The 23,937-nt window shown below is 41.9% G+C and overlaps 1 protein-coding gene across 13 annotated transcripts in view; it reads right to left on the bottom strand.

The window, feature by feature from the left end:
- Nucleotides 1-23,937, bottom strand: part of FAM13A (family with sequence similarity 13 member A) — a 139,987-nt gene that overhangs the window by 41,463 nt on the left and 74,587 nt on the right. For 8 of the 13 annotated variants that reach the window (XM_051789729.1, XM_051789728.1, XM_051789730.1 and 5 more), the window contains exon 7: nucleotides 9,054-9,095. In XM_051789729.1, coding sequence (XP_051645689.1) covers nucleotides 9,054-9,095 — 42 coding nt within the window. Of the gene's footprint in view, nucleotides 1-139; nucleotides 428-9,053; nucleotides 9,096-15,974; nucleotides 16,946-18,990; nucleotides 19,236-19,465; nucleotides 19,698-23,937 lie in introns of those variants that run through there. The other 5 variants (XM_051789736.1, XM_051789739.1, XM_051789737.1 and 2 more) reach the window with 5 other exon arrangements.

Here is a 23,937-nt window from a genome sequence, read left to right as displayed (position 1 = left end):
TCACTACAGCTATCAACAAAACAGCCCGACTCCCGATTTACAAACCCCACAAACACCCAGCTCCAAATCAGACTTGCAATACGCTTCAGCTTCCTTAGGCTGAACCAGTGTGTTCAGCTCCATGTGGGTTAAGCAACGTGCCCTAACCACACACTCATCCTTTACAGTCCCAGCTTCACTCAGTACACCTCTCCAGTCCAGGCACAGGTCCCTGGAGTGGTGGCATACCAGGAAAGCAGTCATGGACTTGCCAGTATATCCACGTGACCTGCACAGTACCAAAGCAGCTGCGTCATTCATATGATTTCATGAATAGAAGACATACAAACAAGTACTACTGTATTTATTAGTACAGACACACAATTTGCACATAGGAAACAAAAACTTTGAACGATTCCACGATTCCTCTCTTCCCACATCTAATATCTTGACTATTAACTACTGCATGGCTTCGCAATTTGAAAAGCATGTTTCAAGCATTCTACTTGCTTTCTTGTTCATTTACAGAAACTATTTGGCCTCTTCCCAGTCCAAAACTATTTTTTAAGACCTGGCCTCCCATTGGAGACATATTAGTAAGCAAGGAGCTAGTGTGGTACGCTAATAATTCATATGCTGGCTACTGCTCCTACACATGTGGGAGCAGGTTTAATATTGGATCAACTTTCTCCAATACTTACATGTAATACAAAATGAGTAAGGGTGTTATCACACCCTTCTTCTCTGTTTTCATGTCAGGAAAATGGTAGTGGAGAGAAAAAAAACGCTTGTTTGGATTCTATTTTTTTTTTTAAACATCCTTAGGATATAGGTTTATCTATCCATACATTTTTTTATAACACTCCAATACATTTTGTAGTTGTCTAATTCACAGTTAGCTGTGTGCTTTACTAACACCAATTCATTAACCCAACTAATTAATAATATTGCATATTTGCGTAACGATTCCTCTGTGGTATCTAGAAAAGCCCTACTCAGACAACACCAATGCTACAGAAAAGACAGTAATATGGTAATTTTCAAACTACTGTCAAATAACCAATAAGTATGCATACAGTTTCATGGCTGAGTGGATGACTACAAAATGAAGGTCTGACATTCTGATTTTACTGTATTTCCCTTCTAAATACTTTTTCCTTGTGTAATGAATCCAAGTTTTTTTCTTAATTCTGTGATATTTTAATGTTCTTTCATTAGCCCCTTCTCAATAAGACAGAGATTTTAAATCAGAGTTTTTCAAGATACCCCAACTTCCTCTTAATTCCACAACTGGTAACTTTTCTGGCTATTTCATTTTGAAGTTTAATTTAAATGTATTGCTAAATTGCTTTACTTACTCTCCACCAACCTTTCTTATATTGAGGAAGTTCACATCCAAAACAAATGGTGGAGGGTAGAGAGTTACGCAGTGGTTTTAGGATTTGAGCCTGCTGCAGGACAGAGCAGGAGGCGCACGAGCATGTTAGCAAACCCAGGGAAAGACACCACCCAGTAAGGATTTCACAGCCCAGAAGAGCAATCAGGCAGGCAGGGTGTATCCTGCGGGGTTTTCCAAACTTCTTGGGTGGTAAAACTTGCTCTGCTGTTGGATTTACGCTTCACGGAGCAGGTAAGGCAAGCCTTGCTTAGAAGAGCCCTCTTGGCATGCCCACCCGTGCAGGCAGCTGCCTTGGAAGGGCTGTCTTGCTCAGTAAATCATCCAGACAATGGGAACTCATGTTCTGCTACAGTTCATTATTTTCTCCTCACATCTGCTCTATTTCACTGATACGTATGGTCAATTATCTCCACAGCTAGATTATCTTTATTAAATTATGCAGCTGCTGCAGAGCATGCTGAGAAACACCGACTTTTGATAGAATTTACAGGTTCTTCTCTGGTGACAGAAGGCAGCAGGACAGTTTCCCAGTGCTGGGGACTTTTACTTTCAGAAAGGCAGCCAGAAAACCTGCATCAAGGCACACAGCTGTTTTAAGTGCTATAAACTTTTGAACTGGCTTCTTATAACCCTCATGCTTTTCCTTTTAGGAAGTCTGACCTCTAGCACTTCCTGGTGTTGTCTAACTTGTTTACTCAAGTCTTTTTTGCTCACTTTCAGAGGTTCTCCAGCAGCTCTGAATAACATCTTGCTTCACACATAAGGTAAACTCTTACTGCATGGTCTCTTCTCCCATTCTGTTTCAACCTCAAGTACGGGAAGGTGGTATTTTCCATCACTTTAAAGCACATTAAAGCTTGCCTGCCCCCCTAACTAGTACTCTCTACGTTTAAAAGATGTACACTGAAGTGAGAATTATCTCATTCAATGTCTGCACCTTGTTTGGTCAGTGCTGGGCATTTTGTGATAGCAGACAAATAACTGAGTTGGACAGCAAAACCCTTTCTCCAAATTTCTTTCATTCAGGTCACTGTTGATGTTTTAGCTTCCAGGTAAAAAGAGCAAAGAAAAAAACATCAAATGGAGCAAACTAACTTTACTGGCACAGTATTTTCCCAGATTGGGTTTTCATTTATGAAGTCAATTAATTACTTCCTGACAATACTTAATGGCCTAAATCATAAGCTACAATCTGGTGCTAAGGTCATTCATTGCTGAGATTTATTTACAATCCAACTGTTTATTCAGGAAGCAAAAACAGTTTCCTGTTTTTGCTTTTTTGAAAGCCAAGCACAACAGTAAGAAAGCCTCAATAGATGCAAAAACTTTTTACCATTTTGCCACTCCAGCAAAGTCAAGAATTTTTAAATAGGTTTGACATTTCAGATGGGAAATTTCTGAAGTCCTCATGAATATATTATTTCAACCCATGACCTAAGAAATTTCTTTTCATAGGTACTTAAATAATCTAAACACTACCCACTCTCCACACTGTGACATGCAATACAGCAGACTCACGTGGGATCCATTTTAAGACAACTACTTCACTTCATATTTTCATATAAAATGTGAAAATAATGAGATTAAAAATAAAAGAGATGTGCTCTTAGTTACTGGGATGTCTCATCACACAGATGACACACTTTCAGTATTTTTTCAGCATCTCCATGCTTTCAGAAACTCAGATCAAATGACCCTTCCTTTAAATGTGGTACGTTATTTTTGACACTACCTTCTCACTATGCAGAAAACTAACCCCACTAAAAGCAACTGTCTTCACGATTCCTAATCTTTTTCACTTACATTGAGATTATCCTTTCTGATGGATGCACACTGACACCTACTGCTTGGAGCAGAGACAACCCTGAAGGGGATTCATACAGGCCACATGATTTAGCTCGGTGAATTTGGATGGTTGTGTCGCACAGGTTCCCCTACAGAGAAGGGAGATACACCTCAGGGAGCATCAGACCTGCATGGTAACTGGACACCCAGAGCAGGGGCACCCAGTGGCCTGGCATTTACTTTCAGCTAGGGCTGATGTGATGCAGGACATGAACATGCATCACACAATGTAACCATGATTTGCAATGGGGCCCAGCATTCCTGTGGGCCTTAGAACCTCTTATGGCATGTCCATAGAGGAAGAAGTGTCCAGCAGGAAGGTGGCCAAACAGATGTGAAATCCAGAACAAAATTTTTCAGCTCCTTCAGGAAATTGACCTGATAACAAACAGAGTAAAACATCTTAACCGATACTACAGGTTAAGAATACTTGGCTGGCATTATAAAAAAAGAGTTGTCTCAAATAACAACTGTTAAAAGGAGAAACAGTCAGCTGTACTGAATACTGCCAACAGGATGGATATCTGTACTTCTAGGAGAAGAAGTATTAAATCAGGTGAAACTGTCCAATGCCTTGCCCTGCACACATGGGTATTTAATTCAATTTTTGGCATTGCTTGTGATGTCAGCTCTCATCTCAATTTCAGTTTAATGCTCTGCATGTTAGCAAGGAAGCTCCACACTACAAAGCTTTTGCTTTTTCCCCCCTGTAATATCACCCTGCCTTATCTCAGGATGTATTCACTGGGAACTCCTCTGAAACCATCTACCTGACTAACCTCAAATCTAAAGCATATACGGCAGCACAAAGCATGTCTTGTAGATCCTCTGACTTCTAAAAACTCATAGCACTTGTTGAGCAGAATTGTGCTTACAAGGAACTGCCGCTGCCAGATGCTGCTTCATTACCTGAAACTGCAGACTGTTCCTCAGTACTGATTACTCAGTACAGCTGGCATCACAGTCTCATTACAGAATTACACAAGGAGCAGTGCTTTGCACTTTTTAACAATCTCAACTCCATTTACCACAAGGTTTTGTTACAAAAGGTTTTGGAATGTAAACACCCTTCAGGGGAGACTCCCTGGAACAATCAATCACTCAGCAAGATTCTCCTCTTCTTTGACAGTGCAGAAATCTCCTTGCCTGCTACTTAGCATAGCTGAGCCAACAAATTATCTGACCAAGGACTACAGAGAGGGAGAGGATAACCCTGGTCAGCAGTAAGCGAATGGACTCAAATCTCACATCTCTCAAATTGGTCAAGCTGACCTCACCCTTATAATGCCCAACAAAAGAGGCCTTCAGCTACAAATTAATAATTTTCTGCCAAAATTTATTCATAGACTATTTGTACACATTTTCTCTTGCATCAGTATTGTTATTTAACACAAACAATCTTTCCCTTCTGTCTAAAACTCAGAATGAATATGTATTCTCTGGTTTCTTATGGTGACTAAGACCTCCACGCTCTTTTCTCCATCTTATAACAGGGTCTGTCCATTTCTTTAAATCATCTTCATAAACCTAATGCCATTGGAACACAAGTTACTGAAGCTGTGCAGGGCCTCACCTGTCTCTTGGACAAAGGTATACTGAAAATAATTCCTTTGTATATCCATTGTCATGTGATTACTTCAACTTGAAGATTTTCATCCCATGCCTCCCTTCCATCCCTCCATGAACAAGTATGCCCACATCCTTTTCTTCCTTGGCACTTCCAAATGCAAGGAACTCCCCTTTCACGTCAAAGATTTTCATTATTAGTCCTGAGATATATGACATTATTACCTATGTTATTATCTTAATATTATATCTTATATTTGATGCTTATCTTTTTATATATATATATATATATATATATATATATATATATAAATCACCCTATGTAATATCTCACTACCATATATTTTCTCCCAGAAGACACTCCCAACCCATTCATCCATCCTAAATTTCTGCTATAAGCTCAGTTCGTCAACATGATTTGATTTTACTGTGCCAGTGGCTATTAAAGAAAAAAAGTCCATGACATTTAAGGAGCTCCAGCAGCAATCTCCTTGCTCTATAGGTCTCACCCCCTCCCTGCCCATCTTTAAGTTCTAGTACTAATGTCCTTTTTTTCCATATCGATGGCATGATATAAAACATTTTGCTGATGTCAGATAGATTAGGTATATTACTTTTCTTCCTCTCTCTGTAAAGTCTTATAAAAATAATTTTGCTGTGTGGTTGCCACTACTCTTTACAAATCCATGTCACATTTTGCCTCATTTACTGCTTACTCTTGTACCGTTAATGACTGCTTATTTCCTTACAAAGCAGCAGTGGTGATAAACTCTATAATTGGTCTTGATTTTCCCAATGTCTAAAGGAAAAAACCCAACTTAAAAGTTAAGACCTTCAGTATTGGTCTTATTGTTAAAAAGACCAGCCAGGGAAATATCTCCATTTCTAGCTGACACGGTACAGCACTGAATAATCAAGTCTCTGGTTTGATTCTCCCAAAACTGGTCTATGGGGGTGTGCTGGTTTTGGCTGGAGTTAGTTTTCTTCACTGTGGCTGATACAGGGCTGTGTTTTGGATTTGTGCTGGACACAGGGTTGATAATACGGAGATGTTTTGGTTTTTGCTGAGCAGGGCTTATGCAGAACCAAGGCCTTTCCCTCTTTTTGTACTGCCACGCTGGCAAGGAAGTTGGGGGTGCACAAGAGGCTGGGAGGAGACACAGCCAGATTAGGTCACCCAAACTGACCAAAGGGATATTCCATACACTGCAACATCATGCTTTGCATTTAAATTGGGGGGAAGATGGAAGAAGTGGGGGACGCTTGGAGTGATGGCGTTTGTCTTCCCAAGTAACCGTTACACGTGTTGGGCCCTGCTCTCCTGGAGATGGCTGAACACCTGCCTGCCCATGGAAGTAGTGAATTGATTCCTGGGTTTGCTTTGGTTGAGTGAATGGCTTTTTCCTATTAAACTGTCTTTATCTCAACCCACAAGTTTTCTAGCTTTTACCATTCCAATGATCTCCCCAGTCCCTCTTGTGCAGGAGTAAGCAAGCATCTGGTTGCTGGCTGGGATTAAACCATGACAGAGGGACACAATGCTCCTTCAGTCTGGCAAAGCCAAGTATCATGCAGTGTTTGGAAGCTAAAGAGCTCTTGTTCCCACTTATTTAACTTGTATAATTATCTATATGGAAATACTGCATAAACACAGCAGTGGCTGCTCTGTACCTAAACATTCATGATTCACTTCAAGGATTACTTGAACAGTATTTCAAATTTTATAAATGTGGCTGGTAGTAAGAGAAATATATTTGACCATCAGACAGCTAAAGGAAACAGTCTCCCCTTCCTTGCCCATGGTGGGAAATACAATTCCTACATATGTCATGCACAGCTCTGGGGCAGCAATTAGAACAGTCAAAGTTGCACTGAAAATTGGCCACCCACTCAAGTTCTCAGTTGTTGAAGCACCATGATTTGCCCAGCCAGCACCAGCTCTCCTGCCAAATTAACTGCACTTGGCAACTGACCGCAGGAGGACACATTTCTGATGTGTGATAAATAGAAGCAAGACTTACAAGCTGTTCGCTTTATTTACAAGTAACTGTATCCCAGCAACGTTACAAAAGACACAAGCTTGGCATGAAGCCTTTGTCTCAAGGTATGCTGCTCCCTCTCTGCTCCTACAAGCCATTCCTTCACTTCCCAACTATATGCTTATTCCTGACTGTTTCCTTCCTATTTGCAAGACAGATTCCCATGGAAAGCCACCCCTTCATTGCAATGGACACAATCTTTCTTCCCCACCCTAATATCACAGAATCACAGAATATGTCAAGTTGGAAGGGACCCACAATTATCATCGAGTCCAACTCTTAGCCCTTCACAGGACCATTCCCAAGAATCCCACCATGTGCCTGAAAGCATTGTCCAAATGCTTCCTGAACTGTCAGGCTTGGTGCTGTGACCACTTCTCTGGGGAGCCTATTCCAGTGCCCAATCACCCTCTGGGTGAAGAACCTTTTTCTAATATCCAACCTAAACCTCCCCTGACACAACTTCAGGCCATTCCCTCCTGTCCTGGCACTGGTCATCAGAGACAAGAAATCAGTGTCTGCCCCTCCTCTTCCCCTCATGAGGAAGTTGTAGACTGCAATGAGATCTCCCCTCAGTCTCCTCTTCTACAGGATGAACAGCCACTCCTCATACGGCTTCCCCTCAAGGCCCTTCACCATCTTCACTGCCCTCCTTTGGACACTCTCCAATAGCTTAATATCTTTCTTATATTGTGGTGCCCAAATCTGCACACAATATTCAAGGTGAGGTCGCACCAGTGCAGAGCAGAGCGGGACAATCCCCTCCCTTGACTGGCTGGCAATGCTTTGCCTGATGCCCACATTTCTATTTAAAATGTTCAAACTTGCTTTCAGGAATGTCCTGCTTTGATGTCAGTTTTGTCAGGTTCACCCCTGGCTCCCTATCTCCTTGGTAATCTTGACAAAGTCAGCTGAAGACAATCTCCTTCATGCATAATTTTTCCATAATCCAGGAAAGGGCTTGGAAGGACAGTTTTAAGCAGTAAGATAGATGGAAACATAATGAAAACCTAAAATGATCTGAAGGTCACATTTAGCCAGAAAGAAAGAGGGGGACCATTTTCAATGGAAAGACAGGATGAAGATTTAAACTAGGGAAAACTTGAGACAGGGGAATGTATGTATGCAGCTACAAAATAATCTCACAATGGAAAAGGCAGAACCTCCTCAGATAGTTCAGAGCTTTTGAGGCCCAGACTGGGCAACATCTTCACAAACACACTTCAGGGAATGACGGTGTATCAACAGAAGGCAGACAAGATCATGCAACCAGGCTAGTCCATGAACAGTTCACTGACACACATTTCTGCACAGTATGCATTAAATGCAGTGTTTCTACAGTTTGTTAAAAAAATCTCTAAGAAAAAACCCAAGCTACAAAGATAAATAGGAATATATACAAGAGAATTAACAAATTTCAGAGATCGCTGTAAGAATTCTAATTATCACTGCTCTCACATAAAGCACCACTGGGATTTCTTTTTATTTGTTTAAACTCTGCAGTGATCAAAGAACCCAATTATAATATCTGGCCCTTCCTCCTCTGCAGCCCTTCACTGTTATAATTGCCCTGGCTCCTGTTCTTCCACTAAGTATAAATGAAAGCACTGGAATTGAGCCTGCTACGGAAGCAAGCAGAGCAAACTTTCACTGATGTCAACAGAATTAGACCATTTTTACAAGCAGTGACTTTGCCCTCCAGTTGGCAAAACAAGAAACACAATTTGTTCAAATGCAGTGTGAGCACCGTTCCCTCCAGGGAGGCTTGCTGGGGACCCAGACACTCTCCTGCTCTTCTGGGCTGCAGCAGAGAAGCAGTTGCTGTATTGGCTGCTGACTCACCATCTGGTTCCTGATTTCTTTCTGAGCAGCACATGCTGCGAGTTCCTCAAAGCTTGTGGCAAAAATCTCTCCTGTGCCTGCAGATTATAAACTACTCAAGACAGGCACCTAAGCTACATAACAAATCAAAGAAAAGAGGAAACTCATGTCCATCTTCTAATTAAGAGTTTAAAGCCCAGCTCTATTCTGTAAATACAAAAAAATCGCAACAGACTTTGTATCTTCAAAGACTTATTTCACTAACTGAGCAATAATTACAAATGTAACATTAATCTTCACTTTGATTACAGTTTTTCAGCATTTCTGGCACCCCTCCCCACATTTAATTCCAATAACAAGTCAAGCCCGCACAGAAAAATAAATTTAAACAACTGAGTAAATACCTCACATAGAAGGGTGACATAGGCCGCTCATCTTCTTGGGAGCTAAAAATAAAACATATTTTTTAAGGTTAGTATGCAGTTCTGTCTTGTATGTGCAGTTCAAGATATTCACTCTTAACAAGAAGAGATAACAAAAGTGAAACCTGCTACAGAGGTAACACATCTACTTTGTCTCCTGGTTTTACACATGGAAGAAACCTTTAAGTCACGTTCCTTAAATCCTGGCAACCTAACTCACATCTCAGTGTCCACAAATGTGGTGTAACAGATCTCCTGCTAGACAGTCAGAAGTCATTCAGACTCTGCAGCAGTGCAAGGACTATTCCCATAGCAACAATAAAGCATTTTTTGCCAGCAAAACCAAGAGAGCCCTTTGCTGCCTGCTGTTCCAGAATTAAACAATCTGCCTATTAAAGCCAAATCTGAGAAAAAACCACAAATGACATCTTGAGTAACCACAGAAATGGCCACAGGTGTATGCACGAGGCTACAAATTCCCCAGTTTTACTGTTCCTGTGGAAAGCGTATTTGACTACGCCAAAATTTCTGTAGGCTTGAGATCAGGGACTGCCATCGGCTGGCATGGAGGTCCCCTGACAAAATGGTGTTTTAGTTGTCAGCTGGCCTGAACAGCCCTGATCCAACTCAGCCTGCCTGTGCTGGCACAAGCCTAAGAACGAGCTGCTGGGACACTGAAGCTTAAAGGTGTGCTGGACTGATGGCTTAAGTCAATGTAAGACCATGCCGCTGTACAAAGGGGTTGAAACAAATTTCACCTACTCATTCCAAACTGAGAAACGGTCAGTTTTGCAGGGTATTTAAAACTTCTAACTCTCCAGAACAGGACACCTGGCTTCCTCCAAGCACACAGGATATGCCACTGAGGTCAGCAGCTTGAGCAAGCTGCAGTCAGCCACTGCTGTGGGAGCACTGAACGCCGCTGTCGCTCCCAGAGCTGGCCAGCACGCAGAGCAGAGCAGTGCAGTGCAGTGCAGGGGGACAGTGCCTGCCTGTGAACTGAGGTCAACATCACCTGAACAGTCTTTGTGAGAAACTGCTATGGCTTTGAGAGTGCCTAGAAAAAGTGGATGGAAACATGGAAGTGCCTATTATTGCCCTTCCCAGTAGACGACCTGCAAAAAAGGCACAGGTAAGAAAGAACCTCTGCCAGGTACAGGCTCCCTCCCCTGACGGCATGCACAGTCTCCCAGCATGCATGCATGTTATCACTTTATTTAGCACTTACAGAATATATATTTTTGTAAGTGTAAAGAAGCTACTTGAAATTCACAAAGCTGCTGGTGAAGTTTTTTTGCTATGTTCAGTTCATTGTGTTAGTAGCTGTACTTGTATCTCAATGCAAACAAGTCCCAGTGTTGGACAGAAAACATGAAAAATGTTTTCTCACACAGAGGAAAGTTCACAGCACCATCAAGATTTCTGTTCATCAATGCAACTTCAAATGCCAACACCAAATGCTGCTTTATGTACAAGTGGCAGTTGTCAAAGCCACATCAAACATGCCTTCTCTTCTATCATAAACCCCCTTCCTTATCTCAGGATTTGTAATTACTTTCCAAGTCGCTGAAGCACAATGATACTGCAAAAGTCCAAATAGCTTCTTTGCATTCATGCTCCCAATATTTGCTTTGACAGATCAGATGGAAAAGCAGTATTCAGCAGGGACTCTGAAACTTCTTGCATTTCCTTCCTGTTCTTCCACAGCAAGTACAACTACTGCTCTGTAAGTTCAAGAAAGCTTTATATCTGTACAAAAAAAATCAATATCCACCCATACAAAGTAAGAGAGGAGAAACAAATATTTAAAGAACATTAGCTGGGAATGGCAGACAAAACAGCTCTTACCAAGTACCAGCTTCATTCAGATCATCACGTCTCAGAATTTCACAGCTGGTAATAATTGTAGCTGTGCATAACCTCTTCTACTAAATAATGGTTTATAGTTTTACACATACAGCACTGATCAGCAGCTGAATCTGGGATGAATACCTCCAACTTAATTAGTATGAAATCCAGACTTCTGAGAAAACCATAAAAATCTTCTAAGAAGATCTCCTGCATCTGAGTAAAACATATTACCCATGTCCCCACTAAACCATTAAAAACAACATATCCCAAACATCTTTCCCTAACTTCATGCACCTTAGCCAACTCATTAGTGTAAGCTGGAAGATATGAGCTGTCTAAATTGCAAACAGATTTAAAGCAGTTATTCCACACAATTCATAATCTCTCAAATTAGATGTGAGACTACCAAATCCTACTCCAATCACTTAGCACACAAAGATTCTGTTTTGATTATAACACTTTGTGAAATAACAGATTATTCCCACTGAAAGGTAATAAACTGATGCACTTATATTATACACACAAGCACAGCTTAGTTTAATGAAAGAAATGGAAATTGTGTGCAAGAAGTTTTAAACCTGTATATACCTAACCACATGGTTTCAGACAGAGAAGTGACAGGCAAGCAAGCAAAAATGTACAAGACATAATCATAAATGATCACCAGTTGATATTACACAATAAATGGGCTAGAAATTGCTTAAAAACCTTCCACACAGCACTCTTTGTCACTATAGCTCACACTATGCTGATTAGAAAACAACCAGTTTTTAAAACAAGCCCCTTGAACTGAAGGGCTTACTAGTATTGCTAGGAACCCCTGTCTACCATGTATCCTTTCAAAGGAAAATGGTAGAAGTCGCTAAGATATGTTTAACATTTAACTGCACTGTACTGTACCTGGATTGCATAATTTCTCTTTGGTTAAAGGGATGTATAACCCTTCCAGAAAGAAGGAAAAGCTTAATACCTGGCACACTGACTGGGCAAACCAAGTCAGATTCCCACAGTATGGACAGGACAAGTCATTCTGAAGAGCAGCTCTTACATAGTTTAAATTTCTACCTTGCCCAGCAAAGAATTTACCCATTAGACAAACAGGTTTAGCAGTAGATTAAGTTTTGGGGTTTTTTGTTTGGTTGGTTGGTTTTTATCCTCAAAGTTTGTCTAGCTTTACACATGCTTTATGATGAGAAGGCACTAAAAGGATGAAATAACTTTTAAAAAAACCCAGTTATTTATTCAGCTATCCCTGATTACCTGGCCAAGCAGGTGAGTGCAAAATACAGCAGTCTCTTTTAACTCAGGCATATAAATAGTTCCCCTAAATCAAGGGAATAAACCGAAATTAATTGCTTCCATGAAATACTTGGGAGATTACCTAACTGATGCCTTCTTGCTAAAAACCAAAACAAATACCAGCCAAACTAAAAACAAACAAACAAAACCAAACAAATAAACTTGTTCTGTTTATTTCAGAGTTAAAGAAGTAATACTGTTATGTTTGTGACCTCCACTGAGCTAGCAAAACAGTTTGTCAGACTGGAAGGAACACCACTTTAGCCCATCAGTTAGTTTAGCACATTTTGGGATTTTCAGGCACATGTATTTTACAGCATTTACACAACTCATCCTTATTGTCTCTGAGAAAGGAAATAGGAAAGCCTGGGTGAAGTCTAACTGTTAAACGATAAATTTCCATCACAGAAGGGCAGTTACCTTTTTTTGCCTCCCTCTTTTGCAACAGGAATGTTACAGTCAACTGTTCACCCCTCACATCCTTAAACATACAATAATGGCCTTTTTTTTTTTTTCTTTTGCTGATGGTGCCATAGAACCACAGAATTGTTGAGCGTGAAAAAAAACCTCTAAGATTATCAAGTTCAATCATTAAATCAACTTGCCCTTCAGGAAGAACAAGGGAGCTGCTGAGCCTATTGCAGAACACCCACTTAGACAGAAAGTTCCTAATTTATTTACACATATATGGGCTACCCCTGTCTCAGCCCTCTCCTCAACGGCCTGAGCTCTCAGCCCAAGTCAGAGGGTGGCTCAGGGTCCTTCCTCCTTGTTTTATTTGCACTTAACTATCAGCAGTTCTTCTGTCTTGGCTTCCTGGCACTGGAGCCTCCGTTGCAAATCCACAGCTGCTTTCCTATTCCACATCTCTTTTCAAAAGATAAGTGGGATATTTAGTGGATGAAATTAAATTAATACACTGTGTTGCTGGTTTGGGGGTTTGTGAGTTCTCTTTACAATCATGAAAATGTACTTTGACTGAAGTGTCAACATTCTACACCAGAAATGAAAGGTCTAGAGACTGTCAGGGTCTTGCTGCTCAGCCAAGGTCATGTTTTCCTAGTGCCTTGCCATAGACTTTATTTGTTCTGACCTCAAAAGTTAGATAAGGAAATGGCTCACTTTCAATTCCACCACGGATATTCTGAACTTCAAAAGAAATTAATAGCTTGTTTAGTGAGAATACTTCTTTCAGGCAAGGCAATAGCTACTTTTAATTTTAATGTAATCAAACCAAAAGGCATTGAAAAGTCGGTGTCAAATTACTAATGATATCAAAAGTTAACGCAGCTTTTGAAGGTAGGATAAGGAAGGTTCAAGCTTGAGTCTCCTCTTGTTTTCTTCTCATCATTCAGAACCACCGTGCCTTCTTGGATTAACAGACATGCAATTTTTGCATTTACAGATGATATTAACATTATGGTTTATTTACTTGTTCCGACATTCAACACTAAGAACACTAAAAACAGCTTCAAGGAAACGCTGATTTTCAGGCCACAGTAGTGCTTTTTGCTGAATGTTTCGTCTTATTCACAAGTTTTCAGCACTTCTTCACCCCCTTAAGTCAATTCCTCATAAAAGTTATTTCAATCTTGCAAAAAATGCAAGATTGAAACAGCTCATGAAAATTTATTGCATACTTATTTTCTCAATAGAGCAATTTACTCATAGCTTGTGCTTCGCAGCAGTGGGTAAAAGGCAATGTTTTTGCCAAGGAGAAATACCAGGCAACATAAGCTTTTTCCTTCAAATAAATCCTTCAAAACAAACTTCCTTCAAATAAATATTGAGGTACATTATGCAAAAGAAGGAAGAATAATGCCACCCTCGATGCAAGACTAACTGTAAATTTCATCTAACATAACAGTGTGGTGATATAATGGTCAACATTAAAATCAGCACCTACCATCAATTATTGAGCAATACCACCCTTGCTCTATACACCTAAAGAAGGGGGAGGGAAGAATGCCCTATATGCACTATTTAAGAAACAAATGCTTAACAGCTATTTCTCTGTGAGTTATTTCCATGAAAACATTTTTATTTTCCCTGAAGAGTAACTTTTATAAATCAAAACCATAACATGTTGTTCCAGATATTTATCTCCAGTCTTCACAATAGTTATGCTTATACCTAACCATGCATACTACTGAAACTTAAATAAGCTACTCAGCCAACGAGCGGCATGTCAAAATATGAGGCTGACAACCCAGCTTCTTTATTCCGAACTCACATACTCCGCAAAACATCTCCAATGAATTGGGTGGGAGTGGATTGGTATTGGTTTAAATATTAATCTCCAAAGGATCTCACCATCTTCCCCAAAGCTGTTTCTTCAGCAGTGTTTTTCCTAAAGTCTCTCAACTAAATTACATCTTAAGCATGTGAGATCCCAGTGGGCAGCAACATAACTGCAGAGTTGAAGAAAGAGACTTTTTGAGGAAGAGTTCCCCATTTGCCTTCCAAAACAGAAGCTTCTGCTTCTTGTTTTCTCTGGCACTCAAAATACCTGTATTACTACTCTGCAGAGACAAGCTGAGGTAAATATGAACAATCACTTTGTCACATCTGAGGAGCACTTATTACTTCTTGTTCTATTTGCCACAGTCACGATTAAGGCACAAGGACCCAAGCCTAGAGTAGGAGGTTTTTAATTCTAGGAAACACTATCATAAAGCACAGCCAAACATAATGAGAATATAGTGCATTATCCACAGGCATAACTGCACCAGCTGCGCATGAGGGGGCACTGAGATTGAGGCACCTTACCTGAACAGGAAAAAAAACTACACTGAAGACTTTTTGCACACCTCCTCCCACTTCAAAGCAACATCAGGGAGCAGGGAGTACAGGCTACCCCATAGCAAGGTGCAATAAGCAGAACTTGTTGCTAATTAAATGCCCCTGTGAGCAAGAGGCTGATTTTCCATTTTATATTAACATATCTGAATATCCCAGAACCCTTGACAGCATAATTTCGTATAACGATTTTCTACCTACTATCCCCCTAGATTGCAAATATGTTTATCTTTTATAAAATGACATCAATGTTAAACAGCTTGCTTTTGTTGTTTTACTTCTTAAACTACTTGGGTCTTATTATGAAAGACAGGGCCATGTCTTTCCTTTTACTTGTGGTTTGGCAATAGCCCTAACTGGGTTAAAACTAAAAAATGGGTCAGAAAGAGGCGGAATGAGTGTACCAGTCAAAGTCTCACCTCATCTCAGAATTTAACAGTGTAAAGTTGCATAACACACACATACCTGTTGCATTATAATGGTGAAGAACTGTTACTAGGTAACCAGTGATTTCAGTTTCAGGATTGTTTGTTAAAAGCTTGCACACTTCAAATAAAGGTATCTCAGAGCCCAGCTTTTAGGTAAATATTCATACTTTTTTGCTTAATCAGGTGGACACCCCAGAAGCAAACACCACAGAAAATTTCCATCTCACTTTCCTCTTTTAGTCAGAGCCCCTCACCCTCAGTTGTACTCAGGAACGGTTTTCCATAGGCTCCTACACTCACCATGTCACAGCTGTGACAAGATAAGGCACCCAGCTGTGGGCCAAATCTGAGCTTGGAAGGCAAAAAAATTCACATAAAATTCACATAGCATTTTGTAATAAGCTATGACTTGTGGAAGATGAGAACCACAGGACTGAATTTCTCTTCATTCTTCCACCAGAAGAAAAAACACCCAAACTCAAAGCAAACAAAGAAAAAGTTAGATACAAGTTCTCAGAGAGCATACCTCACATACATATTCCAGAACGTGCTTCGTTAGGGCTTGTCAAGCCCTCTCAGTATCTTGGATAGAAAGTGATAACAAAGTCCAAAGGATCAGACATATTTACAATACAACTTTACACACAGATGCTCACTAAGGCGTTAAAGAGAACACAGCAGCCATTCAAAAGAAAAAAGAATAAAGTGTGTTGGAATAAAAATGGTGTTCTTGGGCTAAAATACTGGGTATTTGTGAAGCAAACCAATCAATAAGGTAAATCAAACAATCTTGATGATGACTGCGAGACAGCCCATACAGACAACTGCTGTGTAGAGATTAGAAACCCCTCAGTCACATTCCCTACTGCTATCAGATGCACTTTCTAAAAATACTTGTGATGGCTTCACTCTTCTACTACCTTGACTTGTTTCAGCAAAGTGCAAAACAACAGAGGCCACTGATCCCAAACAAAGTCCAAGTGTGTACCTGCCTTTCTTATCTCCTACAGCAACCAGCAGATACGATTGGCAAAGGCAACCACAGGCACAGCTGTTGTTAAATCTGCAATAGACTGAGCTAGAACAGATGAATTAACACGTATTAACGGCATTAGTAATGGTCTAACTAGGAATCTAAGACATTAAAGTAAGCTAATGCTATTCAGAAGAGATGTTAGCCTATTAGCAATGGAAGAGACAATTACTGGTGGATAAGTTGTTGGAAAATCAGTAATGCAACCCATGTGATATTTACTGGTGCCTTCTATGGTGCTCAGGCAATATAGTACCTATTGCAGTGGAGGTTCAACACATTTGGCCTGCCACCTCTTCCTACGCAATGAAACATAACCCTGACATCTCCATCCCTCACAGTAGGCCACCACAACCCATCATGTGTCATTCCACAAATATCTATATATAGAATAAAATTATACCATATAGTACATATGGCTCTATGCAAGCACATTATATGATTTTCAGGAAGACAGACTCACAGCTTATGGATACCTTGGTAGATATGATACTTTGCCACTCTACTGACAAATGCTATTTACATATCACAGCTTCTTAGACAGAGCCCTTCTCCCTCTCCCAAGTTTTACACATCAGCTACACATCTGTAGTGCTTCCACACAGGAGGTTCCCATGGCAGGCACTGCATGGCCAGCCTGTGGTCCAAAGACACCTGCAGGAGAGGGGCAGGTGGGAGTTCACTTACGCAGGAAGGGAACCAAGTGTGATTACTGCTGGCAGCTCATTCCCTGTCTTGAGAGGGAAAGATGGAGTCTTTTAGCTTGGGAAGTGCCCTAAGACGCACCCTGAAGGGTGGCACTAGTCTGACTTAAACCCAGCAACAGGAGCCTTGCACTGCAATTTGTCCATGCCTCAGCTGGAACAGCAACATTAGCCTGTCCACCTCACGGGAACTACAAGCATAGTGTTATCCATGCTGGTTACTAACCACTAATAGGCATCACTTTTCCTGAAGCTTGCAAAAAATGCTGAAAGCCAGCAAGACCCTCTTCTGCAGCAAAACTCTGCACTAAGAAGGGAGGAAACAACACTGTAGGGAGAATAGGGGAAAATAAAGGTGCACCCTGGAGAACACCACCGTAAAGGGATCTGCCATTCTGTGCTTATCTGCCCCTAGGTCCAAAGAAAATTAGGTGTTTAAAGTACCATATACACAACCTAAAAATAGATCAGGGAGATGGAAAAGGAACCAGAATTTTGTGAATAATTTTTAACTGCAAAACTCAAACAATTCTGTACCATATTCAAGGTTTAATGGAGTTGGAAAAAATTCTTCACTTTTAAAGTGCAGAATACGTCTCTAACTGATAGAGACTTAGCGCTTGCAACAACAAAAACAAAGAGTCTAATTAGAGCCAGCCTGTGAAACCTATCTTCCCCTAGGGTGAAGAGTCAAGAGCACAATAATAACCACTTGTTCCGACCGCTGCTAGGACAGTAAGATCCTCGGGAACACAAAAAGGTTAAAAATATTATGTGAGACTGGTCCTTCAAATAGAAACTATGCACCATGACTACTTGAAGACATTCAAACCACATTTCTGTTTCTCTGCAGTCATCAACATGGACCCTCATGACTGCATTACTGCAACAAATCTACCTGCAGAGACCCTGCAGTTTACCAAGACAGTAACAGTTTGGGCAGCAATTTAAGTTACTATTTTATTGTGTTCAAGTAAAAGCAGCAACTCCGCAGGTTTGGCTGAAAGAGCTCCACCACAGTGCTGAAATAGCACGGTAAATTTCTTAGTTACTGTTTTGTAGATTACCAAAAGACTGACATTCATCTCATTCAAATATGGCTAGGGGAGGTATGGACCGCTTAATTTTGAGAACTGAAAGAGCAGTAAAAATAATAAAAAAAAAAATTAATGACTCAGTAAAAGGGCTGTGTACAGTCCTCCCCGCAGTGGGTCTGTGACCTGCCGTTTCAGAAGCTTGACTGAAGTTGCCCCTGCCATATTGTGGCAGGAGCACATGCCAGCACAGGTACGCACTCACAGCTGGTGCTGAATTGAGGTGTGTGTCAGCACCCTGGAAACAAACCAGCCCTTTTCCTCCGAAAACTAAACCTCTCGCCCATGCTGTGTGCGAGCTGACAGCTGTGGGTGGGTGTGCGCAGGGACAAGCCCGGCCACGCTCCCTTTACCGCAGTACAGCCCCCGCTATAGGGAGGTGGCGGGAGGCACAGGTTTGCCCGGGCACAGGGAGCCGGCAGACCCCCACTGCTGGCAGGGAGAGGATGGCCCCCAAATCCCTATAAACCCCCGAGCAACTCCCGCCCCGCGGCAGGCTCCCCGCAAAGGGGAGCGCTGTGTGGATTTCGGGGCGCTACATCGAGCCCCCCTCCCCGCACGAGGAATACAAAGATCCCCCAAGCCCCGGAGACAGGCTAATAACGAGACTTGTTGCCCTGCCCCGGTGCCAGGGCAGGTATCCCAGCTCCCAGGTGGGTGTCCCCGCTCCCAGGCGGGGTCGGAGTCCCGGCCCCCCGGTCGGACACGTACCTCTGCAGGGGCATCACTTCGCAAGCCATGCTGGCCATGGAGCCGCTGCTCGCCCGCCGCGCCTCTGGCCGCGCCCGCAGCGCCGCCAGCGCCTCGCCGCGGGGAGCGGCCCGGCCCCGGGGAGGGGCGAAGGCGCCGCCAGCCCCGGGTTGGCGGCTGACGACGACCCGCCCCGCCGCCCAGAGCCCCGGCCCGGGCCCCCCCGCTGCCGCCGAGGAGCTGGGACACCGGCCCCGGCCCCGCTCCCTGCCCTCCCCGCCGCCCTCGGCAGAAGCAGGTCAACCAAAAGCGGTTTATAATGTCCAGTTGGTCCTGGGCCTGCAAGAGGTACCGCAACCTGCGGGCTGATGGATACAAGACACCTTTTAACAGAAATACCCCCACAAGGTCTTTTAGTAACCCTTTTAGTTACTATAACCCACTGCCCTTCTTCCTAAACGCCCCCCAGGGTGTAACGTAGGCACCCACGACCTGCCTCCCCACCGTCGCAGCAGCTCTGGCTCCTGTCCGGGGTGGCAGGGCGGTGGCTGTGCCTCCAGACCACCTGAAGCTCCAGGACACCATCGCCGGGCTGCTCTGGCTCTGCAGTAGACACCGAGCCACTGCTGCCTACACACACCTTCATTGTCGTGTCTGTCGGGGCCGGCGCAACCCCGCCTTTGAACTTGATCCCTTTGTGTTGCAGTAGATACTAATACTACCTGGGTTTGAAAGGTTTGTGCTGTAGCTGGCCAGCGAATTCAGACCCACCGCAAAGAAGTGCATGAGACCTCTTCCCTTAACATTTGAACTGAAGAGTGTTGCAGGAGCCGAACTTATTTTTACTGATGTTCCCAGCGGGCCGCCCTAAAGCACTCCTGCTTCTACATCTACAGCACCTGACCAAATATTGCTGTGAAACAAGAAACCGTGTCATTTTGTTTGGTAGAAATTTGGGCTGGGAAAAGTGGTAGCAAAAGAACGCCATACAACAGGTGACCCACACAAATGTGCTGCTTTCTAGGACATAGCAGCCTTGGAAAATGAACAGTACAAAATGCCCAAAGTCTTACCCTGAAATGTTTATTGGCTACTGAAGGAGCATACCCAAGGTTTTACTGTACACCTTTGCACCTCCTCTGACCAGAAGGCCTAAGGAATTGACTCTAATTTGCCCCAACACTGGACAGAAACACTTTTGCTGCTGCCCTGCCTCTGAACAATATTACCACAACAGCATACTTTATGCGATGGGGAAGGGGATGATGTCAAACTGATAAAGGGGCATAAGAGAATGGATTTGTTCTACATTTTAGGTGGTAAAAGCATAATGGCAGATGTCGATCTTCAAAAATTCAAGTCAATATTAGAAGCATCATCACCTTAAAAACCTCAGTGAGGTCTGGCACTGGTTTGGGAGAAAGCTGTGGCAGGAGCTTAGTACCTGTATGTTCAAGACTTTCATGCAGATGTAGGTCATGTAAATTAAACATGAGCCACATCAGCTTTCTGGAGAAGCAGCCGACACTCTCAGGTTAGCAGAGGGTATCAGACATCTCACAGGGATGTCTAACAGATCCTGACCTTTCTCAGCAGGAGGCAGGGACGTTTTCAGTCAAAAACAAGAGAAGTAGGCAGTTGCAGCCTCAGAAGGCAGTGGCATGGCAGAGACACAGAGGTCAATGGAGAAATGGCTTTGCTTCAGTACACTGAGCTGTTTAATATTTGCTCCGGTCAGCTGGCTGACTGGAAGAAGTGCATTAGTAATGTTTCTGCCCGTTGCCTCAGCACAAGCCTGTTCTGCTGTGACACAGCCATGCCAGGCAAAGCACAGGGCTCCCTTTTAGGAAAGTCAGCAATGCTGATAAAGCACTCTGCCATCAGGGATCTCGGCTGCTCTTATCTGTGGCAATTAAATGAACATCTCAATGACTTCCAGTTAAATTAAATGTGCCATACATGCTCTTAAGCAACTAAAACCCTGAAAGATTTTACTCTGATACATAAAACTACTTCAGTGTAAAACAAAAGAACGTTGTACTGTTTTACAATTTGACAATAAATCAAATTGCATTTCCCTGGCCAGTCTTCTTTTATACACACACAATTATTCATAGTTTATTACACTTCTATAAACTGAGTGTTATTACCATCAGGATGCCATTAAAAAAAATTAATTTTCCACATTTAACTAAGGATCCATCTACACGGGGAAGGATTCAGGGTTCTCCACAGCAGCTTGCTGAATAAACAGAAGTGGAATAACTCAAATAGCTGCTGTACTCTAAATTTATACACTAGCTATTTTGTCATAACTTCCATGGGACTTGCCCATATAAATAAGCTTAGAAGTGCTAAGCTCCTTGACAAAGAATTCACTAACAAAAAGGGATGCTGTAATAACCAGAAAGATTAATTTATGAATTAGCATTAGTGAAGAAAGTTAGTTTATGGCATCACGCTAAAATCAACCAGATGCCTTGGGAAAACAGTAAAGTCGCAGGGCTCCCTGTGCCATCAACACCTTCAGATCCACCTTCTGTTTCTGTTGTCTTCTGGAGTCCCCTCAACAGGGTATCTACTTCTCCCTCTCCTTCCTCATCTGCCTCTTTAACATTGCCAAAATCATCACGACTAAGAAGAGGTACACTAGCTCATGTTTCCCTGCACCACTGGCATGCAACTTCAGCACCCACTGAAAGAAAGGGGATCAAAACTGAAAAAATGCTAGTTGGTGGTTGCTGGTACTGCTGGATTCTCTAGGTTTTAATTATTTCCAGAACAGCTGCATATGCTGCAACAAAAGATTTTAACATGGAGAAATGTCAAAGAGAGTGAAATTTTAAAAAGTACTTTGGGGCACAGTGCCCAACCATCAGTAAGAGCAGTAGTACTCAAACAGCAGGAAATTTCCCCATGATGCATGTCACCTTAATTCAGTTCACATTGTCTCAATGGGCCTTTTGAATCTCTCACCTGCTAAACGAGCTCACAATTCATTAATTCTTCACCTCCCCAGTTCAGGAGTATGGACCACAAGTGATTTATTTGTGGCACAAAGGAGACAGACAAAAGCTGCCAGAGAACTGCAGTCTTATCTCCAAACACTTCCACTTCCTTCACACAGATGTTTACCTTTAAGCCAACTTACTACTTGACAGAGACAGGAATTCCCATGCTTCTCCTGTCCTCTTACACCTTTTTTAACTTGCATAATTCAGGATGGGTTATGCCATATAAAACCTGGGATTATATAACATTTTGGTTTGGATTTCTTTGCACTGGTTCAATTTGTTCTCCCACGTTAGACGGAAAACAAAATCTTACTGCAAGTTCCATACAGTTCTTGCATACCTACTACTCAGAAAGGCCAAACTCACCTGTTGGCAGCAACAATGTACCACAGAGGCCCTTTATGGTACCACCAAACACACATACAGAGGGCGAGGAAAACCCTCCCTCAGGACATGCACAGCATCCTCCCCACTGACTATAAGCTCCTCAGTGTATTGCAAATATTTCAAGAAAACAGACAGCAAATAACAATAAAAATGATAAAGCCCCTTGAAATATCAACACATACCGCCACACTTCAGCACCTACACCAAGGGTTCAAACTATTAGATTTGCAAATTTCTTACTGAGATTCAACAAAGGGAAAAAAATACACTGGATGGAACTAAATATGAATAATCACTTTTCTCCATCAAAGTTTAAAGAATAACCGCATGTTTGGAAAGGAAGTCTCCTGTCAATCATCATTACAGAAGTGCTTTCTTCTCTTTCTTTCCCTTTCATACTTTGCTGCACACCAAGTAATTTTCTCAGCATATAAAGCAACAAAAGAAGAGGATCTGTGAGCAGCATCAGAGGATACAAGTGATCTAGATAATGGATTTTATGAGGATGTGGTTGTGTCTGCCTCCTGAAAAGCAGTTATCCTTTGCTTCACTGCACAGTCATACACAAATTAGATACTATTTTTAAAAGAAAGAGGTCTTGCCTGGTCTGACAAAATCTGAGGGTTTTTAGAAGGTTGCTCATTTTATTCCCACAATATTTACTTAGTTATGCAATATTTTCCCTCTGGTAGAAAAATGAAATGCAAAGCAAAGATGTCACAGACTGAAAATTAAAGAACGTTCTTTTCAAAATGCCACCAATAAAAAAATTAAATTGCCATTATTATGTACACATACATGCATTGATACATGCATTGATACATGCATTTTCCTCTTTAGAATATCTGTCCATATGAACATCTGCAATCACAAATGGTAAATACCCTGGAAAATCTCCCATGGGCTAGAAGATTTGTGTGCACACATGAAATAAGCAAGTCACAAGTAAACAGAAACCATATTTGGAAACTGTAGCCCTTCATGTCCAAACAAAGCAGACAGACAATTAAATAAGCCCTCTCCAAAAGGGCACAAACAGGAAGAAAGACCAACTAATATATCAAAAACATAATTTAGTGAAAGGGGAGTCCTCAGAAAGGGGGTGAAAGTACTAATGGTGACTTTCCAAAGCTGGTACTCAGCCCTGTTTCACTTAGCAATTTTATCAGTGAAAGGAAATGTAAAACTATGCTGGTGGTTCTTTTTGTATGTTGCGTGCAAGCCAGCATTAGAAGTTTCAGTACAGCCATGTAAGAGTAAAATCTGGGAACTATGTGCAAGATGATGGGTCCTACTGGGAGATATAACATCATGCCAGACCAGCACTTCTATATAAACTCTGAGTGACTGCGTGGCTGAAGAAATTATCATCGTCTTAGGAGGTATCAACACGGATATTGCGTGGAAAAGGTGTACAATGTATTTCCTACTGGGGTGGTTGCTACAGAAGACTATGATCAGTTCAGCAATTCCCATTCTCAAGCAACTTGTGAGAAACTGAAGAGTTCTCAGAGACAACCCACAAAGGAAACACAAAAACTAAACCCACGTGTTTAGTGTTTTTCAA

Source organism: Manacus candei, unplaced genomic scaffold, assembly GCF_025592945.1.
Source record: "Manacus candei isolate 608988 ecotype Guabito, Panama unplaced genomic scaffold, ASM2559294v1 h1tg000028l, whole genome shotgun sequence".
NCBI lineage: Eukaryota > Metazoa > Chordata > Aves > Passeriformes > Pipridae > Manacus > Manacus candei.
Note: the sequence above shows the minus strand (reverse complement) of the source record. Positions and strands in the feature narration are given on the sequence as shown.